This window comes from Tetrao urogallus (genome assembly GCF_951394365.1).
Source record: "Tetrao urogallus genome assembly, chromosome: 13".
Classification (NCBI taxonomy): Eukaryota; Metazoa; Chordata; class Aves; order Galliformes; family Phasianidae; genus Tetrao; species Tetrao urogallus.
The window spans coordinates 14,019,145-14,038,868 of record NC_136826.1 but is presented as its reverse complement, the minus strand read 5'-3'; the positions used below and the strand labels follow the sequence as shown (position 1 = coordinate 14,038,868).

At 56.2% G+C, this 19,724-nt stretch overlaps 3 protein-coding genes across 3 annotated transcripts; 2 read left to right on the top strand and 1 right to left on the bottom strand.

Annotated features, from left to right (window-relative positions):
• On the top strand, window positions 1-6,227 carry SYTL4 (synaptotagmin like 4; the record flags this gene model as incomplete). The annotated part of the gene is made up of 16 exons (XM_079541752.1): window positions 1-110; window positions 204-419; window positions 881-990; window positions 1,142-1,244; window positions 1,385-1,492; window positions 1,788-1,917; window positions 2,006-2,096; window positions 2,188-2,291; window positions 2,374-2,460; window positions 2,700-2,878; window positions 3,027-3,129; window positions 3,905-4,066; window positions 4,764-4,869; window positions 4,997-5,096; window positions 5,702-5,910; window positions 6,085-6,227. The coding sequence occupies 16 exons, from the start codon at window positions 1-3 to the stop codon at window positions 6,225-6,227; spliced, it is 2,061 nt and encodes a 686-aa protein (XP_079397878.1).
• Window positions 6,228-7,387: 1,160 nt separating this feature from the next.
• SRPX2 (sushi repeat containing protein X-linked 2) lies at window positions 7,388-11,918 on the bottom strand (the record flags this gene model as incomplete). The annotated part of the gene is given in 11 exon segments (XM_079541980.1): window positions 7,388-7,568; window positions 7,958-8,079; window positions 8,154-8,180; window positions 8,184-8,287; window positions 8,427-8,606; window positions 8,712-8,833; window positions 8,945-9,071; window positions 9,466-9,642; window positions 9,773-9,964; window positions 10,056-10,142; window positions 11,849-11,918. Coding segments are annotated over 11 exon segments (1,389 nt in total).
• A 1,217-nt stretch (window positions 11,919-13,135) lies between these two features.
• On the top strand, window positions 13,136-17,981 carry TSPAN6 (tetraspanin 6; the record flags this gene model as incomplete). The annotated part of the gene is made up of 7 exons (XM_079541952.1): window positions 13,136-13,222; window positions 13,330-13,518; window positions 13,601-13,675; window positions 14,554-14,652; window positions 15,131-15,286; window positions 15,978-16,061; window positions 17,913-17,981. The coding sequence occupies 7 exons, from the start codon at window positions 13,136-13,138 to the stop codon at window positions 17,979-17,981; spliced, it is 759 nt and encodes a 252-aa protein (XP_079398078.1).
• Window positions 17,982-19,724: the final 1,743 nt, after the last annotated feature.

The window sequence follows — 19,724 nt, the reverse complement described above, 5'->3', positions numbered from 1 at the left end:
ATGTCGGAGGCTGTGGATCTGTCCTTCCTGTCGGATGTCGAGAAGGATTTGATCCTGCAGGTCCTGCAGCGTGATGAGGAGCTCCGTAAAGCAGAGGAGAGGAGAATCAGGTGTGGTAGGGGTTTGCTCAGAGGGAATGAGCAAGCTGGGAGCTCTACTTGGTGCTCAGGCTCTGACCACTGCCACTGTTGGGCCCTATGCAGGCGCCTGAAGAATGAACTGCTGGAGATCCGGCGCAAAGGAGCCAAGCGGAGCAGCCAGCGCTACAGCGAGCGGACCTGCGCCCGCTGCCAGCAGAGCTTGGGCCGCATCAGCCCCAAGGCCAACACCTGCCGGGGCTGCAACCACTTGGTGTGCCGGGACTGCCGCTCCTATGGCCCCAACAGCTCCTGGCGCTGCAAAGTCTGCACCAAGGAGGCGTGAGTACACGGGGCTTGGGGATGAGCGGCATGGGCCTTCTGTGTGCTCCTCCTTCCCCTTCCTCCTTCTGTTCACCCCAGCCCAATGCCCCACAGTCACCCCTGTGGTCCAGCCCTAGGTTCTCAGCCTGGTATCCATCATGGGGCTGCTGTCCAAGGTGAGCGCTCCTGGTTGGGTGATGAAGAACTGGGCCATGCTCTGCTCTGGGCTGTCCTTTGTCCCCGCTCCTGTCTCCCCATTATGTGGCTTCAGCCCGTGTTTCACACAGTCGAGGCTTCCTTCCTCTCCTTGGCCTCACCTGCCCTGCAAAGCCCCCATCTTACTCTGTATTGACTTTAACCCATTGTTTGTCCAGGGCACAGCCTCTGCTTGGCCACTTCTGTCCATGCTCCTCTTGACTGGCTTGCAGTTCCATGGGCGGCTAAAGGGAATGGTTTCTCACTGCCCCTCTGCCCCGCAGGGAGCTGAAGAAGACAACAGGGGACTGGTTCTACGACCAGAGGGTCAACCGCTTTGCTAACAGGCTGGGCAGTGACATGGTGCGCCTGTCTCTGCGGCACAGGTCTGCAGGTAGGGCAGGCCAGGAGGTGCTGGAGCCATGTCTCCTCCTGCAGCCCAGAGTGAGGTGGTTGTGACCCTCTGGGGTGCTTCAGCTTTCCCTGGGCTCTGCTGTGAACTTTCCAGCTGGACTGTGCCCCTCCTGAGTCCTCTCTATTTTCAGCGAGCAAAAGGGAGACAGTGGGACAGACACTCCTGCAGAAAGCACAGCTTGGTTCCTCTGCAGCCCGGCAGAAGAGCCCCCAGGAGCCCCGGAAAGTGCCCAGGTGAGGAGGAACCCTGTGTTTGGAGAGGGAGTCACCAATAGCCCATTTGGGTGCAGTAGATGGGAGAGAGGCTGCCGTCCTGCTCTGACTGCTGGTCTCCTCGCCAAGCAGGACATGCTTGTGGTTTTGTTTGTCTGCAGTTTGTTTCCTGATGCCTCTGACCCTCGGGAAGGCAAAAGTGACACAGAGTCCATGGAAAACATGAGCCTGGATGGCTACAGACCTGCTCCTGCTGCCGGGGGGGGCAGGTAGGGAAGACTGAGGCACATTGTCATTGCAGTGCTGGCCTGGCAGAGAGTGAGGGCTTCTGCCAGAATCTGGTTGCATCTGTTTGCTGCCATGATTCTAATGAGGGAGGTGCTGGCTCTCCTCTCCAGGCTGAAACCTCAGGCTGGGCTGGCAGGTCCTTTGCTCCAGGCTTGCTCATGTGGCTCCTTGGAGCTCACAGCAGGAACAGCTCCCAGCTAAAGCCAGGTTTCCTGGCCCTGCTGGTTTTGGCTGAAGTGCTGGCCTGAGACAGAGCTTTTTCTGTGTCCTCTGCAGAAGGAACTCTCTGGATAAAGCCACCACTATCAAAGAGGGAAAGCAGGTTGCTGGACCAGCAGGACCCATGGCAGCCAGCCTGACACTCCCTCTGCCCTCCAAAAATGTGCTTTCTGTCACCAACGGACGGGTGTGTTCTGCTGCCCACCTGTAGCTGGGCACTGGGAGTCCCTTGGAGTCCCCTCTGCTCTTCTCTGAATGGGGCTTTTCTTCCCTAGGAGACTCCCACAGGCAGCCGAAGCAGCACATTGGTGAATGATCACGAAGCCATCTTCAAGAAGAACCCCCGGAGGGTGGTGAGACCAGCAGGTGAGAGGTTGGGCTTCCTGGCATGCAGCTGGTCCTTGCTGTGCTGTGATGGAGCAGCAGTGCTCTGCTAATCCCACAAACTCCTGTGCAGACTACACCAAGTCAGTGATCGACCTGCGCCCAGAGGAATTTGTGGGTGAAAGCAGCTCCATGGGAGACAGGAGCAAGTCAGTGCCCGGCCTCACCACAGAGCTGGTGAGACTCTTGGTGATGCTGGAGATGGCCGTGCCTGTGCTGCCCCACGCTCCCTATGCGAGCTGTTTCTCTCTGATTGCAGGATGAGGAGGAGGAGGACATTGACAACCTGGTGGAGATCCATCGACAGCGGGTGGCGCGGGGCAGCATGCGCAGCGGCACCTCCTTGGTGAGTCCTGAGGCTTGGCCATGCTGGAAAAGCCATGGAGAAGGGCCATGGGAGCTTCATCCCTTGGAATAGGATTAAAATAGGATTAAAAGCTGTTGTCAAGTGAGCCTTTGTGGTAATGGGTCACCTGGTGACCATCCCCAGCCAGGTAGGGCTGGCTAAGAGGGATTAGGAATAGATGTGCTGAGGACCACCTTGGATGGTGACACTGCCCAGCTCAGCCCAGCCATGCCTTGCAGAGCACACTGGGGAGCATGGTCAGCATCTACAGCGAGGCTGGTGACTTTGGAAACATCGCAGTCACTGGGGGAATCTCCTTCTCCCTGAGCTACGAGCAGAAGACACAGACGTTGTTCATCCATGTGAAGGAGTGCCGGCAGCTGGCCTATGGGGACGAGGCCAAGAAGCGCTCCAACCCGTGAGTGCTGGGAGGGAAATGGTGGCAGAAAGTGGGGAGGGACAGGTTGGTGGCATTGAGAGGTGGGAGCTGTAAGCAGGAGTCTTGGTAGAGTGGGAGGTCTGGAGTTGTCTGTGGGGGCTTGAGCTCTGCCTGTTCCTCCCTTCAGGTATGTGAAGACTTACCTCCTGCCTGACAAATCCCGGCAAGGGAAGCGCAAGACAACCATCAAGCGCAACACCGTAAACCCGCTGTACAACGAGCTGCTGAAGGTGAGCAGGGATGGGCCAGGGCAGCCAGCTTCCCTCTGCCTGAGGCTGCAGCACAACGAGCTGAGCTGCCCTGCTGGGTTCTGCCTTCCCCACCCTGCCTGGGGAAATGGGCTCCAAACCCTGAGCTGGATGTACATCTAGATACTGTGCCCTGAAAGCTGGAATGAAACATTTCTAGGCTGGGTCACTGCTCTGCTATCACTGTTGTCACATCCCTGGATGCCATACAGCCCATGTTCCTGGCTCTTATGCCACCCCCCTTCTTCTGATCTGAGGTAGCTGGTTTCCCTTGGAGAAAGCTCCTTAGTGCCAGGGCTGTATGGGCTGCAGGGCAGCAGGGCTGTGCAGGCAGAGATAAGGCAGGGCTGGCCCCAGCAGTAGGAGCACTCGGCACTGCCTTTCATGCTGCTGTCCCTGCTGTGGCTGGCACAGGACAGTGGGGAGGGCTGGTCTCTGTCCTGAGTCCTGCTGCACTATCCGCTCTGATGGAAGGGAAGTAGGGAACTGGAAAGCGCGCTCTGGTTTCCAGGCTTCTGTGGCTCAGTTTGCCACAGGAGCCTCAGTGTGTCAGTTTGTTGAGCTCTTGTGCTCCAACCACCTGAGGCTCGCCAGGCTGGCACCGCTTCCCTGTGGTGGGAAGGAGTGGGATGGCTGTGTGCCGTGAGCACTGGGTGCACTCTGAGGTTTGCTTCACCTGCACAGCACATGCTCCCAGCAGCACTGAGCTCAGCACAGTCTGCTGGCTCACCAATCTTTTCCCTGCCTCTCTTCTTAGTATGAGATTAATAAATCCCTCCTGCTCGCGAGGACACTGCAGTTCTCAGTCTGGCACCACGATCGCTTTGGCCGCAACACATTCCTGGGGGAGGCAGAGATCCCCATGGACTCCTGGGACTTCAGCAGCCAGCTGGAGGAGTTCCTGCTACTGCACGGCAAGGTACTGACCCGCTGCCTCTGCCTGTGTGGGGCACAGGGGTCGTGATGGAGCTGCTGCAAGTCTTGTGCCCAAACAAGTCCTGTGCCAAGATCGGGTAGATGCACCGCTGTAGCAGAAAAGGCAGATCTAGGTTTAAGCCAAGCTTCCCCCTTTCTCAGCGTATCCCCTATGTGATGCAGTGGGATGTGTCCCTGCCCAGTCAGGTATTCTCATTCTGTGTGCTTGATTACTCCAAGATTGCAGCTCTTCCCGTCTCCCTCCCCCAGTGAGCAAGAATGGGAGCCAACTTCAGGGAACAAATAGGGGAAATTGGACTTGACATCCTGTCGTGGGCTGCAGAACAGTGCAGTGAGAGGATGTTGTGCAGCTGGATGGCAACAGCAGATGCTTCTGTTGTGAATTTATTCGGGAGTCTGGTTCTCTCTACGAGCTCCTGCTGCAGACTCAGCCTTTTGCATTGCTTGGGGCCCAAGCCTGCAGGTGCTGAGCTAAACAGAATTTCCTAAGAAATGTGGTTAAGGCAAAGTACCGTTCCAAAGAAGCTTCTGTGGGCAGTTGTGCTGGCTGAGCTATCTCAGGCAGAAACCAGACCTTTGGGCCAAGTGTGGGGAGTGGCTGCGTGTTGACCCAGCTGTCACTGTGTCTGCTCTGGCTGCCCCAGCAGTGCTGCACTAATCCAGCCATTGCCTCTTTGCAGACTGGGGTGGATGCTGTTGGCCTCCCCCAGTACAAAGGGGAGCTGGTGGTCTCCATGAAGTACATCCCATCTTCCAAGCACCCCGGGGCTGGAAATGGCAGAAAAGGTGAGTGCTGGAACTCCAAGAGCTCTATGTAGCCTGGGGTTATTTAATGCCCTCTACAGGCATGCTGGAAATTCCCAGTGGTGAAAATTGATTAAATCTTGTGTTGTTTTGTTTTGGATTTTCTCAGGCAAAGCAGGAGAAGGCGGTGAGCTCCAGGTCTGGATCAAAGAAGCCAAGAACCTCACAGCTGCCAAATCAGGGGGCACATCGGACAGCTTTGTGAAGGGGTGAGTGTGGGTTATTTGAGGGGGATGCAAGTGAAAACTCTATGCTCCCTGCCTGCAGCGGAGATCTGGGGGAGGGAAGTATCCTGCATTTGTACCCCTTGCATATCTGTCTGCTCATCTCTTAGTAGTGATGAATTCTTAGTAACAAACACTCTGGGTTTTGGCCAGCTGAGAGGAGCTGTTCAGGGACCAGGAGGGCTGTGGCCCATTGCTCATGATTGGAGACTGTGCAGAGGGGTCCCCTGAGCTGGGGAGGTGGCTGTGCTCTTTCTGCAGGCCTGGCCCTTCTCCCAGGCTCAGAGCTGGGAGCCAGGACTGGCTGCTCAAGGAGCTGCCCTCAAATCATCTTCACAGAGGTCACCAAGCAGCTGTGACTTGGACAGTGCTGGTGTGAGGGCAATTGGTCCTTGGTGTTTCCTCTGTGCAGACTACTTGCAGCCCCTGGGTGGAGACACCAGTTCCTTCCAGTCCATCATATCCCATCTTCTCAGGCCCAGTGGGGAGAGGTGGGATCCAAGGCAGACATCAGATCAAGCTGCCTTGGCTTCCAAGGGAGAAGTTAGCTGCGTGTGTATTGCTAACTCCAGTGGGAATGCTTCCCCCAGCTACCTCCTGCCACACAAAAACAAGGCCTCCAAGAGGAAGACGCCCGTGGTGAAGAAGACCCTGAATCCTCATTACAACCATACCTTTGTCTATAATGGCATCAACCCCGAGGACCTGCAGCACATCTGCCTGGAGCTGACTGTCTGGGACCGGGAGCCTCTGTCCAGCAATGACTTCCTTGGAGGTGTTCGCTTGGGTGTGGGCAATGGTGAGGAGCTCTGGGGGTGAGGGGCTGAGGTGGGCTGCTGCTGCGGTGGGAGAGGCCCCGTGTGGCTCCCAAACCCCTGGGCAAGTGCTTCTGCCTGGAGCCGCCTCTCTGCTGCAGAGCTGCTGCTCCCCTGCAGACATAGGCTGTAACTTGTGCCCATCTCCTTTCTCCAAGGCATGAGCAACGGGCAGGCTGTGGACTGGATGGACTCCACGGGTGAGGAGCTGAACCTGTGGCAGAAGATGCGCCAGTACCCAGGCTCGTGGGCGGAGGGGACGCTCCAGCTCCGCTCCACCATGGCCAAGCTGAGGCCCTAGGCAGCAGAACACCAGGGCTCACCCTGGGGCTGGCACAGCTGCTCTGGAGCTGCACTCGCAGCATGGCCAGATGAGTGCCAAACTGCATTTTTTTTTTTTGCCTCTATTTTAATAAACATGACCCTTCTCTTAAACAGGCTTGGGCAGAAAATCTTCTTGGCCTAGCTTCTCTTAAAGGGTTTTCCTTTTGTTTTAGGAAAGCCAAATTTGGACCAAATGTAAGGCTGAACTTGAGCCCTTGTGGGACCTCCCTACTTTCCCCACAGGCACAATGCTTTGAAATGTGGTTAGGTTTCTTTTTTCCCCTCCAGTTTTCTCCCTCCCACCCTCTGTGTTTCATAACCTGCTCCCTTATTGTCTCTTCCACCCTCCTCCCTAAGGATGGTGCTTGCTCTGGGACCCACAGGCAGAGAACAGCTGTTGGGTTATGGGGAACACTGGTGGGGGCCATGCTGAACTGACTTTTTCTACAAATTTATTAATTTCAAAGTAATATTCTACTGCCAAAAAAATTCCCAGGAAGGGTGCCACGATGCTGGGTGTAAGGAGAAGCAAGTAGATTATGAGCCTCTGTAATGGATGTCTGTTACTGTCTTCGCTGAGCATGGGGCCATTGGCTTCTAATGAAGGCTTTTGCTGGCTCTGGCAGGAGCCTGGCATCAGTGCCTGGCCAGCAGGGCTGAGCCCAGGCAGGGACAGTGTGGGTTTAAGTTGTGTATGACGTGAGGACGGCCACAATGAGGGTGAAGCTGCTGCAAAAGAGGCATCTGTAATGTCGCCCTGCCTGCTCTCCCATCCCTTTTCTGCTCTGGGAGCTTTCATAGAATGTGGGGCGCTCATTTGGCTGTGGTCTCTCCTCCTCTTGGGTTTCTCTTCTCCCTCCTGCCCTGGGGTTTGAACAGAGAAAATCCAGCATCTCCTGTTGTAGTCTAGGCTGAGTCACAACTGTGGCCAGAGGCTGCTCCTGGCTGTTGTGCAGTGACTGCTAGTACATGGCCTTTTTCCCTGCTCCCCTCCCTGTGCCAGAGCAGCCTGAGAGTGGCTCCCTTCCTCCTGGAAGTCCTTGGGACCCTAGTCCTCCTCTACGGTGGGCGACTAGAAAAGCAGAAAGGAAGCTGTCCGTCCTCCAAGGCACGTGGCAGGGGTCTCCCCACGCTGCCTCAATCGCAGGGGTCCCCGTGCTGTGCCCGCTGAACTGCCTCCTGCTCGCTCAGCAGGTAGGTGTCGATGAAGTCAAAGAGCTCATCGGGGCTGATGGGCAAGATGTAGCGCTCACGGTCAGTGCCTGCTTTGTCCAGGAGCACCACGTTGAAGTGGGAGCGGGTGAGGTGCAGGAACTGCCTGGGGGTGCAGAAGGGAGCTGCTGGTCAGGACTGTGGGTCCCTGGCTTGGGGCTGAGCATTCCCACCCTACACAGCTATGGTCAGGCCCTCCTGAGGGTGGTGGCTTCCACTTCCTCAAGGCTGTAAGCTGCCAGAAGGGCCTAGTGCCTCTGTGTTTGGACTCCGGGCACTGAGGACAGGCTGAGGGCATCCTTAGCCTCAGTACAGCAGAAAGAAGCTTTAAGAGGCAGACTCTTGCTTGTGAGCCTTGCACCAAGCCTTATGTCTTACCAGTCCCCAAGGTTCCCCCTATGTCCCTGTTCTCACAGGAACACCTGCCCTGGCTCTTTGGGATGGCCCCCTTCAGCTGCTCCTGTTTGAAAAGTCATGCATCCCATCCCCTGGTACCTGAGCTCTTCTATGATGCCAACAGACAGCTGGTGCTCCCGGATGCGGCCCACTTCATGTGGGGGCTGCCCCACCAACTCAATGATGGTAACATGACGCAGGTCCAGCCCACAGGTGGCTTGCTGTGGAGGAGGGGACGTGGTGGTGAGAACGTGCTGATGGAGTGCAAGGAGGGGGAAATAGCATGTTGGCTCACCTGCAGCATGGAGATCTGCATCTTGTACTAGCGGTTAGCAGGGTCGGGTGCTGAGATGACAAGGAGCCGGCGTTTCTCGTAGAACTGATCCAGCAGGCTGGCTGCTGAGTTCACAGCAGTGTTGATCTGCATGGCTGGGGCAACAAGAGAGTGTGTGAGCACAAGAAGAGATGCCGTTTTGCACTCCTCCTTCCCCAGTCTTCCAGGCAGAAACTCCCTTAAGCTTCGGGCATCTCTGCAGGTAGATTCCCTGCCTTGCCCTGCACCACTTACGTGCACAGAGGGGGAGGGAGCCTGTCCATTGCTGGGTGGACTGGCAGACCCGCAGGGAGGTACCCTGGCGCTCGTAGCCCCCATCGCACAGATACTCGCATGTGGCACCGTAGTTGTTGCCATCAGAGGTGCAAGACAGGTAGCCATGCTGCGGAGGCTTCAGAACAGGACAGCGTCTCACTGTGAATAAGGAAGCCAGGTGAGATCAGGTTAGGGGTGGAAGGACAGAGGCCCAGCTGTGGTGCGCAGAGTGGGGAGCCTACACCCTGAGGGAGCTCGCTTCACCTTGGACACGAATCCTGAACTTGCAGCTGGCTCGGTTGTATGCCTGGTCATAGGCAGTATAGCGGATCACGTGCTCTCCTTCGGGGAACTCAGATCCAGGCTCTGGACCCCGCAACGTCACTCTGCACTCAACAGATGGGTTCTCTGTTAGATTCCCCAGGAGAGGCATTCAGATGGCACCTAGTGCAGCCCCCAGCCTTGGCTGGTGATACCAGCACTGTCTCTGTGCTCACCTCTTGATGATGCCATCGGCAGAGTCCTTCACACGAGGTGGATCCCAATATACCGTAGCAGTCAGCTTGCCTGGCTCTGCTATCCGCTCACGGGACTCTGGGCAGCGGATCTTAGGAGGCTCAACATCTACCCACAGGAGGGAGGAATAAGCTTGGGGAACAGCTGGGGCTGTACTATGAGAGTAGGACAACGGACAGAGGAGGACCCCAGGTGCCCAGTGATCCCACAGTTGCTGAGCACAGCCTGGCACTGGAGCAAGCCACGCCTGATGTAATGTTAGCATCGAGTGACCAGGCTCAGCCTCACTCATGGAGTGCTGCACCTTCCATCAGCCTGAGTTTCGTGGCTAACAGCATGTTGGGAAGCAGCAGGGCCTATGGTTCTTGAGCACAAAGGTGCAAGGCACCAGCACTTGGTCAGGCACTGGGAGTGGCATCTGCAGGCACAGAGAGGATGGGGAGTGCCCTTCCAGCAGTACGGATCACAGACAGCCTGGAAGGACAGTAGGGTGAGAATTTACCTACACAGATTGGCTCGCTCCCACTCCAGCGCCCATCTTCCATGCACGTGCGGCTTCGGTCACCCTCCAACTGGTAGCCAGGCAGGCAGGTGTAGTCACAGCGGGAATCCATCTGCACCCCAGCTGAGCACACATATGAGCCCCGCAGCACCGCTGGCAGCACGTGGCATCTGATCTCTAGGCCAGAGTGAACAAAGAGGGGAGGGAAGCGGCTGGGCTGGCTGCATGGCTGTGCCAGCAGGCAGAGACCCAGGGCTGGCAGTGCCCACAGGGAGGCCAACAAGCCCGTTGAATGGGATGCACTCACGTCGGCAGTACGCCATGCCAGACCAGTGGCGGCTGGGTAAGCACTGCACAGCACTGCGGCCCACCAGCCGGTAGCCACGGGCACAGCTCAGCTCGCAGCGCGTCCCCAGGCTGCTGCGGTAGTTGCCCCCCCGGGGTGAGTAGCAGGTTGCCTCTCCACGGTAAATGTTCAGTGTGGCACACCACTGGGGCACTGCAGAGAGAAGAGAGGTGAGAGGTATGTACAGCTTGGCCAGGCCTTGGTTTCCTCAGGGGCCTGAGGGACAGGCTTGGGGTGCTGTTACCTCGGCGGTAATCTAGGGCTGGCTCAGGGGGTGCTTCTTCCACATATACTTCATTGGTGTGGCTCTCAGCAGTATAGTAGCCAGACCCTGCACAGAAGGAGTGAGATCAGGGCACAGTGTGACGTTTTATGGCTGCACCTAGGTGATGACTGCCTCATGCAGCAGCACAGTCCGGTCCCAAACTATTCCACAATTCCATAGAGAGAGATTCCACCTCTTGGCAGACTTCGCCCTGCTGTCCTAGCGCTTCCAGGCTTGATATACAGGAGGGTTAAGCAGGACAGACAGTGAGCCTGCAGGCTGGCACCAGCCGCAGACTAAACAGCCCCAGGGGCAGACGTGGTTACTGCAGGAAATGGGTGCTGGCCAAGCCGAGACCCCTGGCCTTTTGGTAGTCAGGAGGGAAGGAAGGAAACCTCCCTCCTGCCTGTCCCAGCACAGCAAGGGATGAGAAGCATGACGCTACACTGGAGTGAAGGATGAAGTTGCTGGAGGAGCTTGCCTGGTGCTGCTGGCCTCGTGCCATCCCTGCTGCGGACACTGATTCCTGGCCAGCAGACATGGACAGCTTGGTGAGGGCCTTGCAACCAGCCCTCTGCCCAACACACCAACTCCAACACCCCCATGGTGAAGTGACCAGTGGGGCAGGAGAAAAGTGTGGGGGCTGGGGAAGAAGGCCTGCGTGCAAGGAGAGCTGGCGCTGAGCCTTGCAGCCCCCTGGGCCCCGCAGCGAGCCGTCCGGCTGCGGCATTCCCCAGCACTGAGCTCACGTTTCCGCCCCTTTTCCGATGGCCTCCCCGGCGCTGCCCCCTCCTCACCTCCCTCATTGCTGCAGGACCGCACCTCTTTGCACTCTGGTCGTTTTTGATCTGTCCAAATGGACAGCCCCTGGTAGCACCCCTTGCCCCTTCCCCCCACCCCTGCTTTTGGGAAGGGGGAATGTAAGCTGAAACCGATCCAACCAGCAGCTCCTATGTCACGTGGAGGAAACTTTATTACACATCTTTCCAGCAAGAACTTTACTACAGTGCGGCTCCCCATCGCTTCCCACAAACTCATTAAGTCACCCACTTGTTCCCACAGAGTCTTTTATCCTGGTGCCCTTCCCATGCTGGCTGGCGCCAATGCAGTACAGCAGACCCAGAGGAGCTGATCATGGGGCTGGCGCACCGTGGTTCTGTGTGGCTCCCAACAGCAAGCAGCTGCTTGGCCAGAGGAGTAAGGCAGTGCTGTTACCTTGCAGACGTGCCATTTATTTGCAGATGTTCCCTTTGCATGACAGTCATGGACTGCCCTGACCATCTCAGATAGGCAGGAGCATCACTGGAGGCAGCAGTACCAGATAGCACAGTAAGGGGAGGGAGAAGGAACAGGGAGGGAATAATTCCCTTGCAAAGAGAGCACGAGGGCTTTTCTTGGAGGTTGAGCCAGAGCTGGATTCCAGCCCAGCTGGGGCAGCGTGCAAGCATGCACTGGGGATGGGACGTGACCAGGTTGGGGTCAGAATGCTTCATCCAGGTCAACATCTGCTGGCCATCGGCTCCAGCAACAGCAGGGAGTCAGGAAAAAAGTTCCATTCCCATAAGTGAGTCTGTGATAACGAGGTCAGCTGTTTGCTCATCTCTGGGTGCTTCCCAGCCCCATGGCAGTGTCCCCCTCCCCATACCCCACGGTGTAGCAATGCATTCCCAGCCCTACCACACAGGTACTTCTCCTTACTCCCATCACTCACCTCCTCCCCACCCTGCCCTCACACACACTGCCCCACATACTGGTGCCACCATGGTGCTCACCTTCATGCCACGTGGCCGACACCAGCCTGGTGAGGAACACCAAGAGGACGGGTGCTGCCTCCTGCGCCATGCCAGGGCCAGACAGCCCCACTGTGCTGGACGGGGGGCTGCTGGAGCCCCTGTGGGATGGAGCCGGGCTGGGAGCAGTGCTCAGCTCCCTCCGTCGCTGCTCTCCGGCTTGTGCTCCTGCTTGGCTGTGCTGCCTCTGCTGAGTAAACCGACTTCTCCGCTGCCTGTCCCAAACATTCAAAAGGCATGAGTCAGGCCCCAAACGATGAGATTGTCAAAAATAATAAATCCTAAGGATTCCTTACTTTTCAGAGTACCTTCTGCTTTCCCAAGGCTCTAAAAGCTTTTCAGATGTTTCCTCGCAAGCGACAGAGCCAAGAATCAATCTTCAAGCAAGGAGGAGTGGAGGAGCTCCCACCACCAGCTCCAGACTCCTGGAACGGGAGCTCCAAGGACAAACCGCAGTGATCACGGCCCTTTTTTCCAGCGGGGCAGGGCTAGCCAGGCTGAGAAATGAGGAAACCTCACTGCACGCTGTGGGGTTTGAAACCAGACCCAAGGCAATCGGTTCCAGCTGGGGTCTATTTTCCAGCTGTGGCTCAGCCTCTGTGAGGTAGAGAAAATGAATGGCACAGGCTAGGGTCTGCTGCCTGGCGCTGCGGGGCGAGACGGGGCTGTGCTCTGATGCAGGGCGCAGAGGGGAAAGCCTGGCAGGCAGGTACAGGAGCTGGCACGGGGCACTGGGCTGCCTGAATGTGCTAATTATGTGGCAGCCAGGCTGGTAAGCGTGCTGATTAATAACACAGCTGTGCCGAGCTGGAGAGATCCCGCCTCCCAACAGCTCTCCCTATGGGCACGTGCACCGCCTGGGCACCGGGAGTACCGTGACGGGACGGGGCAAAGCCCACCCTATACAGCCCAGCGGGGCGGGAGGAGGGCTCCCGCTATGGGCACTCACCCAGCGGGGCTGCTTCTGCCCCCTGCAGTGTTCACAGGGTGCTGCAGCCCTAGGGCTGCCCCACGGCCTGCACGGACCGCGCGTGGGGTGGCGCGGGGGGGGGGGCGAGGACGTGGAGCAGGCGTACGCACGGCGGGGACGCGAGGCGCCGCCGCCGGAGCGCCTTCGGGTGCGCTCGGCCGTTTTCGTGAACATTCGGTAAACTTCGTGAGTCTTCGGCAATGCCCGGCGGCGCGGGGCGGGTCGGGGCCTCCCCGACGGGGCGGTGCTCGGCTCGGCTCGCCGGAGCTCGGCAGGACGCAGCTCGGCCCGGTCCGGCCATGGCGTCTCCGTCGCGGCGGCTGCAGACGAAGCCGGTGATCACCTGCCTGAAAAGCGTGCTCCTCACCTATACCTTCGTCTTCTGGGTGAGCGCCGGGCCGAGCCCGCGAGTCCTCGCCCTGCCCGAGCCCCGCGGGCTTGTCGCGGCCGCTCTGCCCTATCGCGACAGGGCGGCTTTCTCCCTTCTCCGCAGGTATCGGGCATCGTGCTGCTGGCCGTGGGCGTGTGGGGCAGGGTGAGCCTGGCCGTCTACTTCTCGCTGCTGGATGAGAAAGCCACCAACGTGCCCTTTGTCCTGATGGGCGCCGGCGTCGTCGTGGTGCTGCTGGGCACCTTCGGCTGCTTCGCCACCTGCCGCGGCAGCACGTGGATGCTGAAGCTGGTAGGTGCCGCCCCGCGGGGCAGGAGGGGAGCGGTTCCCGTTGGGGCACCCGACCCATCGCACTCTTGTCTCCTGCCTGCAGTACGCCATGCTGCTGTCCCTCATCTTCCTCATCGTGCTGGTGGCTGCCGTTGTCGGGTTTGTTTTCAGGCACGAGGTGAGTGTGTCCCTTGCTCATGTGCAGCAGTGGGGGCTCGTGGGTCGGATCTCTGTGGACTGGTCTCATCCACTTGGAGGGTTGGAGGTGCTGCTGGGGCAACGTTAGGAGGGCTGGAGGGGGCCAGAGGAGCAGCTTGGTCCTGGTAAGGACCCATAACGGCTCAGTTTGCTGGAGACAGCAAGGGTTGTATGTGCAGGGAGCTGACCTGCTGACCAACCCTGGGCATCTCTGTCTGCCAGAATTGCAGAATGGCCAGGGTTGGAAGGGACCTCAAGGATCATGAATCTCCAACCCCCTGCCACATGCAGGGCCACCAGCTTCCCCATTTGATACTAGACCTGGCTGCCCAGGGCCCCATCCAACCTGGCCTTGAACATCTCCAGGAATGGGGCATCCACAGCCTCTGTGGGCAGCCTGTTCCAGCACCTCACCATTCTCATAGTAAAGAACTTCTCCCTGACATCCAACCTAAACCTTCCCTCCCTCAACTTAAAACCATTTCCCCTTGTCCTGCTATAGAATCACAGCATGATATATTTTCTGAAACCCGTATATAAATGTTCTTTCCTTTCTGTTTTCTGTGCATAAGGCTGCTAGGAAGGTTTCTCTGCTGTGGAGCAACCTGCTAATTGGGAGAGCTGGCAAGATGTAGGGCTGTATTACTGCATGCACGCTCTAGGCACCACAAAGACACCTCCTGCCTTGTAATAGCGTGTGTAATTGCCTGGGTCAGCGGGGAATGCCTGCAGGCCATGACCAGAGTCATTCCTGCCATCACCAAGCGGTGACTAATGTGGGGCTGAGGTCCCAAAGCGTGCATGGGGACAGCACCACAATGTCCTCCTCACACGGCTGCCAAGACCTCTCTCTTGCAGATAAAGACAAACTTTGAGAGCAACCTCAATCTGGCCTTGAAGAACTACAATGGGACGGTGGATCATCACAGCGAGGCAGTCGACACCATCCAGAGAACTGTGAGTGCCCCTCTCTGCCTTTTTGGATCATGGAGGGTAGGGGCATCCAGGTGCATCCGCCCAGCCCCTGGGTGTTCCTGGCTGGGTGTTCCCCTCCATCGCTGCATTCGATGTCCTCTTGCACAACAGGATGGTAGGAGGAGCGCTCATAGCCCTCCTGCTGCTGCCTCTCAGGAAGGACAAGCAGCCACACATGGAAAGCATCTGGTCCAAGTTAGGGCTGGTGAGGAGGGTCTCTGGAGCACAGGCAGTCTCTGTTGCTGCATTTAGGGCATCCTGGTGAGTGAGGATCGTAAGGCTGCTTATGCTAGGTTGGGGAGGAAAGCCTTTTCAGGGAAGAGGTGCTGAGTGGGAGTTGAAGGGCTTCCTAGATGTGTGCTGGGATATGGAGTGTTGAGGGCTCAGGAGCTGCTGCAGGAGTGCCTGTAGGGCTGGGGTACTGGGATCCTGATGTGATCATCCTTACTTTTCCTGACAGCTGCACTGCTGCGGGGTACAGAACTACTCAGACTGGGAGAAGACCGAATACTTCACCCAGAAGGGAATCCCTCAGAGCTGCTGCAAGAGCCAGGATGGCTGTTCGGTGGAGGATCTGAGGGACCCAAGCAAAGCCAAGCAGAAAGTGTTTGTGGATGTAAGTTACACTCCTAAACATTCCCTGGAATTTGTAGGTTGGGAAGGAAGAGCTGGTTGGATAAGGAAGGGTTTGGTCTTCACTTGAAAGGAGAACTTCTTCATAAATGCACACACCCTGTGGCTCAAGGATCCCTCTGGAGTGGATGTAAAGGAAGGATATGCAGGAAGGAGCCTCTCTTTCCACCTGCAGTCCCTCCTAGTCCTTCCCTGAAGGTCAGGGATCAGCCTGACCCCAGTGTTTGCACCTAGGCCTGTGCATTTCTGAGAACAAGAGAATAAGGATGTAATTTCCTGGTCAAGTTCGTTCCGTAGTGCTGACGTCTGTCAGCTGCTGTGCAAAGTCCTGCTTGTGTGGTGAGCACAGGTGACTTCATAGTGCAGGGATCACTGGTGATGTGTGCAGGGGTTATGCATAGGATGCTCATCAGATGAGTCACTTTGTTTAACCCAGTGCTCACATTAAGGGAAAGCCAGGGGCGGTGCTGCCTTTGATAACGCTGCACCAATCGGTGGCCAGCCCAACACTGGTGCTGTGTGGTTTGGCCAAGGCCAAGCAGGAGGGTGACAGTCGTGCAGTAAGCCGGAGCACTCTTTCTGCACCAGGGTTCCATGGAGAGGCAGGTTTGTAATGGGGGGGTGGGGGAGACAGAAAGTCCTGGACCCACGTGCTCACTCTTCCTCTCCTGCAGGGTTGTTTTTTCCTGGTAACATCAACAATGGAGTCAAAAATGAGTGTTGTGGCTGGCATCTCCTTTGGCATCGCATGCTTCCAGGTAAATTTCACTTGCTACTGGGAACAGGAGCAGTGCAGAGTGAAGCCAGGGTCTCTCCAGAGGCATTCAATTTGTGTGCAGTTTGTCTGTGTACAAAAGGCACAGCCTTTCTCAGCCAGAGAGGAACAGCTCTGCAGCTAATCTGTGTTTAACCTCACCACTGTGCAACCTCTAGTCTCTTAAACCCAAGGCTGCAGCACCAGCTCTGTCTCTCAGAGCCCAGGTTATTAGGAAAGAGTTCCTTTATACAACTGACTTTGAGGAAAAACCAAAGCAGCTGAACTGAGTCTGTATTGCTCTGGGTAAACTCCCTGCGTTTGCTGTTGGCAAAGGCCCAATCATTGCCCTTCCTTTTCCTACCTTGTCTTCCCTTTTAACTGTTTTGGGCTCATTCTGTGTGGCTGGGTCCTTGGAGCACCTGTGTAGCATCCCCTGTGCTGGTGACTCTGATGAGAGACCTCACGCCCTGCACACCACCACAACCTGCAATTGCTTCCTCCCCCTCCAGCTCCTCAGCCTCCAGTTTACTTTATCCTGTAGGACACTTCCTGCACGGGCTTCATGCAACAATGTGCTTAGTGTCCTGTAATCTGACAGGCTTTATCCCAGCAGGAAACGAGAGGCCTCTGCCCCTGAGTTCCTAGCTAAATTGGGCTTTGTGCATAGTGAATGCCATGGTCTGGGTTTCCCGAGGAGCTGTGCACAATGGGGCTGAGCGCTTGGGAAATCCAGATCTGATGTGTTACAGCAGGGGCTGCAGGATGCATAGCAGGCCTTTATTTTTCTGGGTTTGGAAAACTCGCTCGGCTCTGGATGCTGATCGAGCTTGACAGGTTTTCAGTTGGGAGCAAAGTGAGTTTGCCCTTTAGTGGTCCTGAAGCCACGATGAGACCTTGGAGGCACAGGACCAGCAGATAACAGCACCAGTGTGGGGAGAGGAAGGTGTGCAACCTTGCCAAGACATGAGCTTGTCACCCTGCCTGTCCTGCAATGAAAGCTGAATAACATGGGTGAAGCTGAAGCCAGCAGGGCTACAGCTGCAGTCTGTGCTACAAGGAGCCTTCAGCTGTGGCTCAGAGAGGCCAGGAGCTGGGGCTGATCTCTGCTCTCCTCCCACGCTGATGTGAGCTGAGCTGTGCTCCGCATGGGGCGGCTGAGACGTGACTGACACGCAGACTGTGAGCTGCCTGCTTCCCCCGGCTCCGGCCGTGCAATTAGCTTGGCTAACACCAGGCTGGGGAATTGCAGCCATTTCCTGGTTTTTATCACTCATTCAGCAAGTCTTTGCTGTGTTGTACAGCCAGCAGGGACCAATCATGTAAATGTGCCTCTAACTTGGCTTCTGTAGGTCGAACTCCTGCAGGATCGAGCTCTAAGTGTCTGTGTGGGGCTGAAAGGCCACGTTGTGATAACAGCAGCGTGTTCTGCATGTGTTGCTGATGTGAAACAACAGCCTTGATTTCCCACTGCCCTTGCAGCCAGGAGAGGTGGTTGTTCCCTGTTGGTTGTGCAATTGGCTGTGATGCTCCTGAAATCGGTGTAATTTCTGAAGCTTCTGTATAACAGTAGATGCTTCATAAAGCAATATCTAAGAGGGTGGAATGTGGAGCATCACTTGCGAGGAGCTATCTTGGTTGATACCTACCAGGACCCCCTCCTTCAGTCTCTCCCCCTTACTCTGAAGTGGGGTGCAGCAGCCTGTCTGTGGTTTGTAAATCCCCCTGTCTTTGTATGTTATAAAACTGAGATGTGAGTGCCTGATGATGAATGGAGCAGTTGGTCAGGTTTTCCCACTAGAGCACAATGTCTTATTTTGGGCCACCTCTATTGTGTCTTTCCTCTTTTCTTCAGTTGGTTGGCATCATCCTCGCCTGCTGTCTGTCCCAGTACATCACGAACAACCAGTATGAGATGGTGTAGCCCCCCCAGTGCACAGTGGCTTTGACTAAGGTACATCTATCTGTTGACATAAGCCTTGGCTGTGCTAGGCTGGGCTTTCAGGGCTGTTTGCAAACTCCTAAACCGCAGTGTGGGCAGTGTGTGCACTTCCATGGTGATAGAGGGGGTGGAAGCAAGATGGGGGTGGAAGTGAGGGGAAACTATTTCATCTTTATCAAAAACAGAGCATGCAGGTCCCCTGTGGTCTTGCTGGTGCTGCCTGTGATGCTGTCCCATTAAACTTGGGCCTCCACCTGTGGTCTGTCCGTGGTTGCTGCCACTGCCTCCTGCAGCATGCTGCTGAGCCATGCAGGAAGGCATCTGCTGAGCCCTGTCTGCTGCACCCTCCTCCATGGTGTATCACTGTGGGCTTCTAAATGCTGTGTTTGTTAATGGTGTCTTCTGAATGGCAGGCATTCCTCCTGCTCGCTGTGTGGGGGAAGACCACACCACCTGCAGTTTTCCTCCGGACGCTGCCTCATGAAGTCTTGCTTTGAATTGACTGATCCTCTCCTCAGATAGCTCATCAAAACGAGTGCATCAGCTGTTCTGCTGTGCTTGGGGACTTGTCCTAACACTACTCTACTGTACCACTGAGTGGGATAATTAGCGTGGCTGAGGAGGTTGCAGTAGCTGCACTCCTGCGGGTGCTGGACTTCTCTCAACTGCGCCGGAGCGGCCGCTGCCACCATTCATTGCAGCCTTGTTGGCTGTCCTGCTCCTGGGCAGAAGCTGTTCTCACTAAGTGCCTCCCTTGGGAAAGCAGTGCTTTCTCTCATCTCCGAATTCTGTTCTCAGCCCCTTTTGCATCCCTCTCTCTGTTCAGGCTCAATCGCTGGCCACGTTTCTTCTTCAGATGGGGCTGCTGTCCCGTTCAAGCAGTGCCTGCTTGCTGAAGCTCTTTGCTCAGCAAGGTCTCGGCTAGTTGCCAAGCTCTTGTCCTCATGCTGGATTTTATATATTTTTTTATAGTTGTACTTTTTAAAGTACAGGCTGTAGCGATTCTTTCTAAGCTGTAGCAGGGTTTGGTGATGTAGGTCCTGGTGCCTTTACCTTGGTGTAGGTGTCCTTGCACCGAGTCAGCTGTGACTTGATCGTCAGTATTACATGCTGCTTTAACTCGTTTTGTGTATTGAGTAGAACTCTTTTGTCCTGAGACACAATAAATATTAAGATATTTTACTCTACGAAACTGCCCTGGCTTTTCTATTAATCTCCTGGAAATTCTTCTCAAGTCCCTGCAAGCAGCAGCAGCAACCCAGCTGCAAAGTGATGTGCTGACCCCAGGCCAGCTGGTGACCGCTGGGCCTCTGCAGCTCATGTTTCTCAAATACTCACCGGTGCCCTTGTGCTTACAAATAACTTTTGTAATTGAATTTTCTTCATAAAAAAAACGTTGTGCAACTGTGCTGAAACAAAAGGCCTGAAGCATCTCAGCCCAGGAGCTGCTGGAGGAATGCAGAGGCCGGAGTTCAGCCCTGGTGCAAAGTGTGTCCATCCTGTGCTGTGTGCTGCAGCACCACTGGAGCCAGGAGATGTGGATGGAAGGTTTGTGTGTGCTCAGAGCTGCTCTTCCTTGTGCTCTCTCAGTGCTAGGCACTGCTGCCCTGAGCGTGGTGGTTTAATGGAAAGCTCCCCTTGAAAGTGGGAATGTTTTCAGTTCACAATCATCAAAGCTGTGAGGGCTGTGGGGTGGTGGAGTGAAGGTGTGGGTGTGAGTGGCAG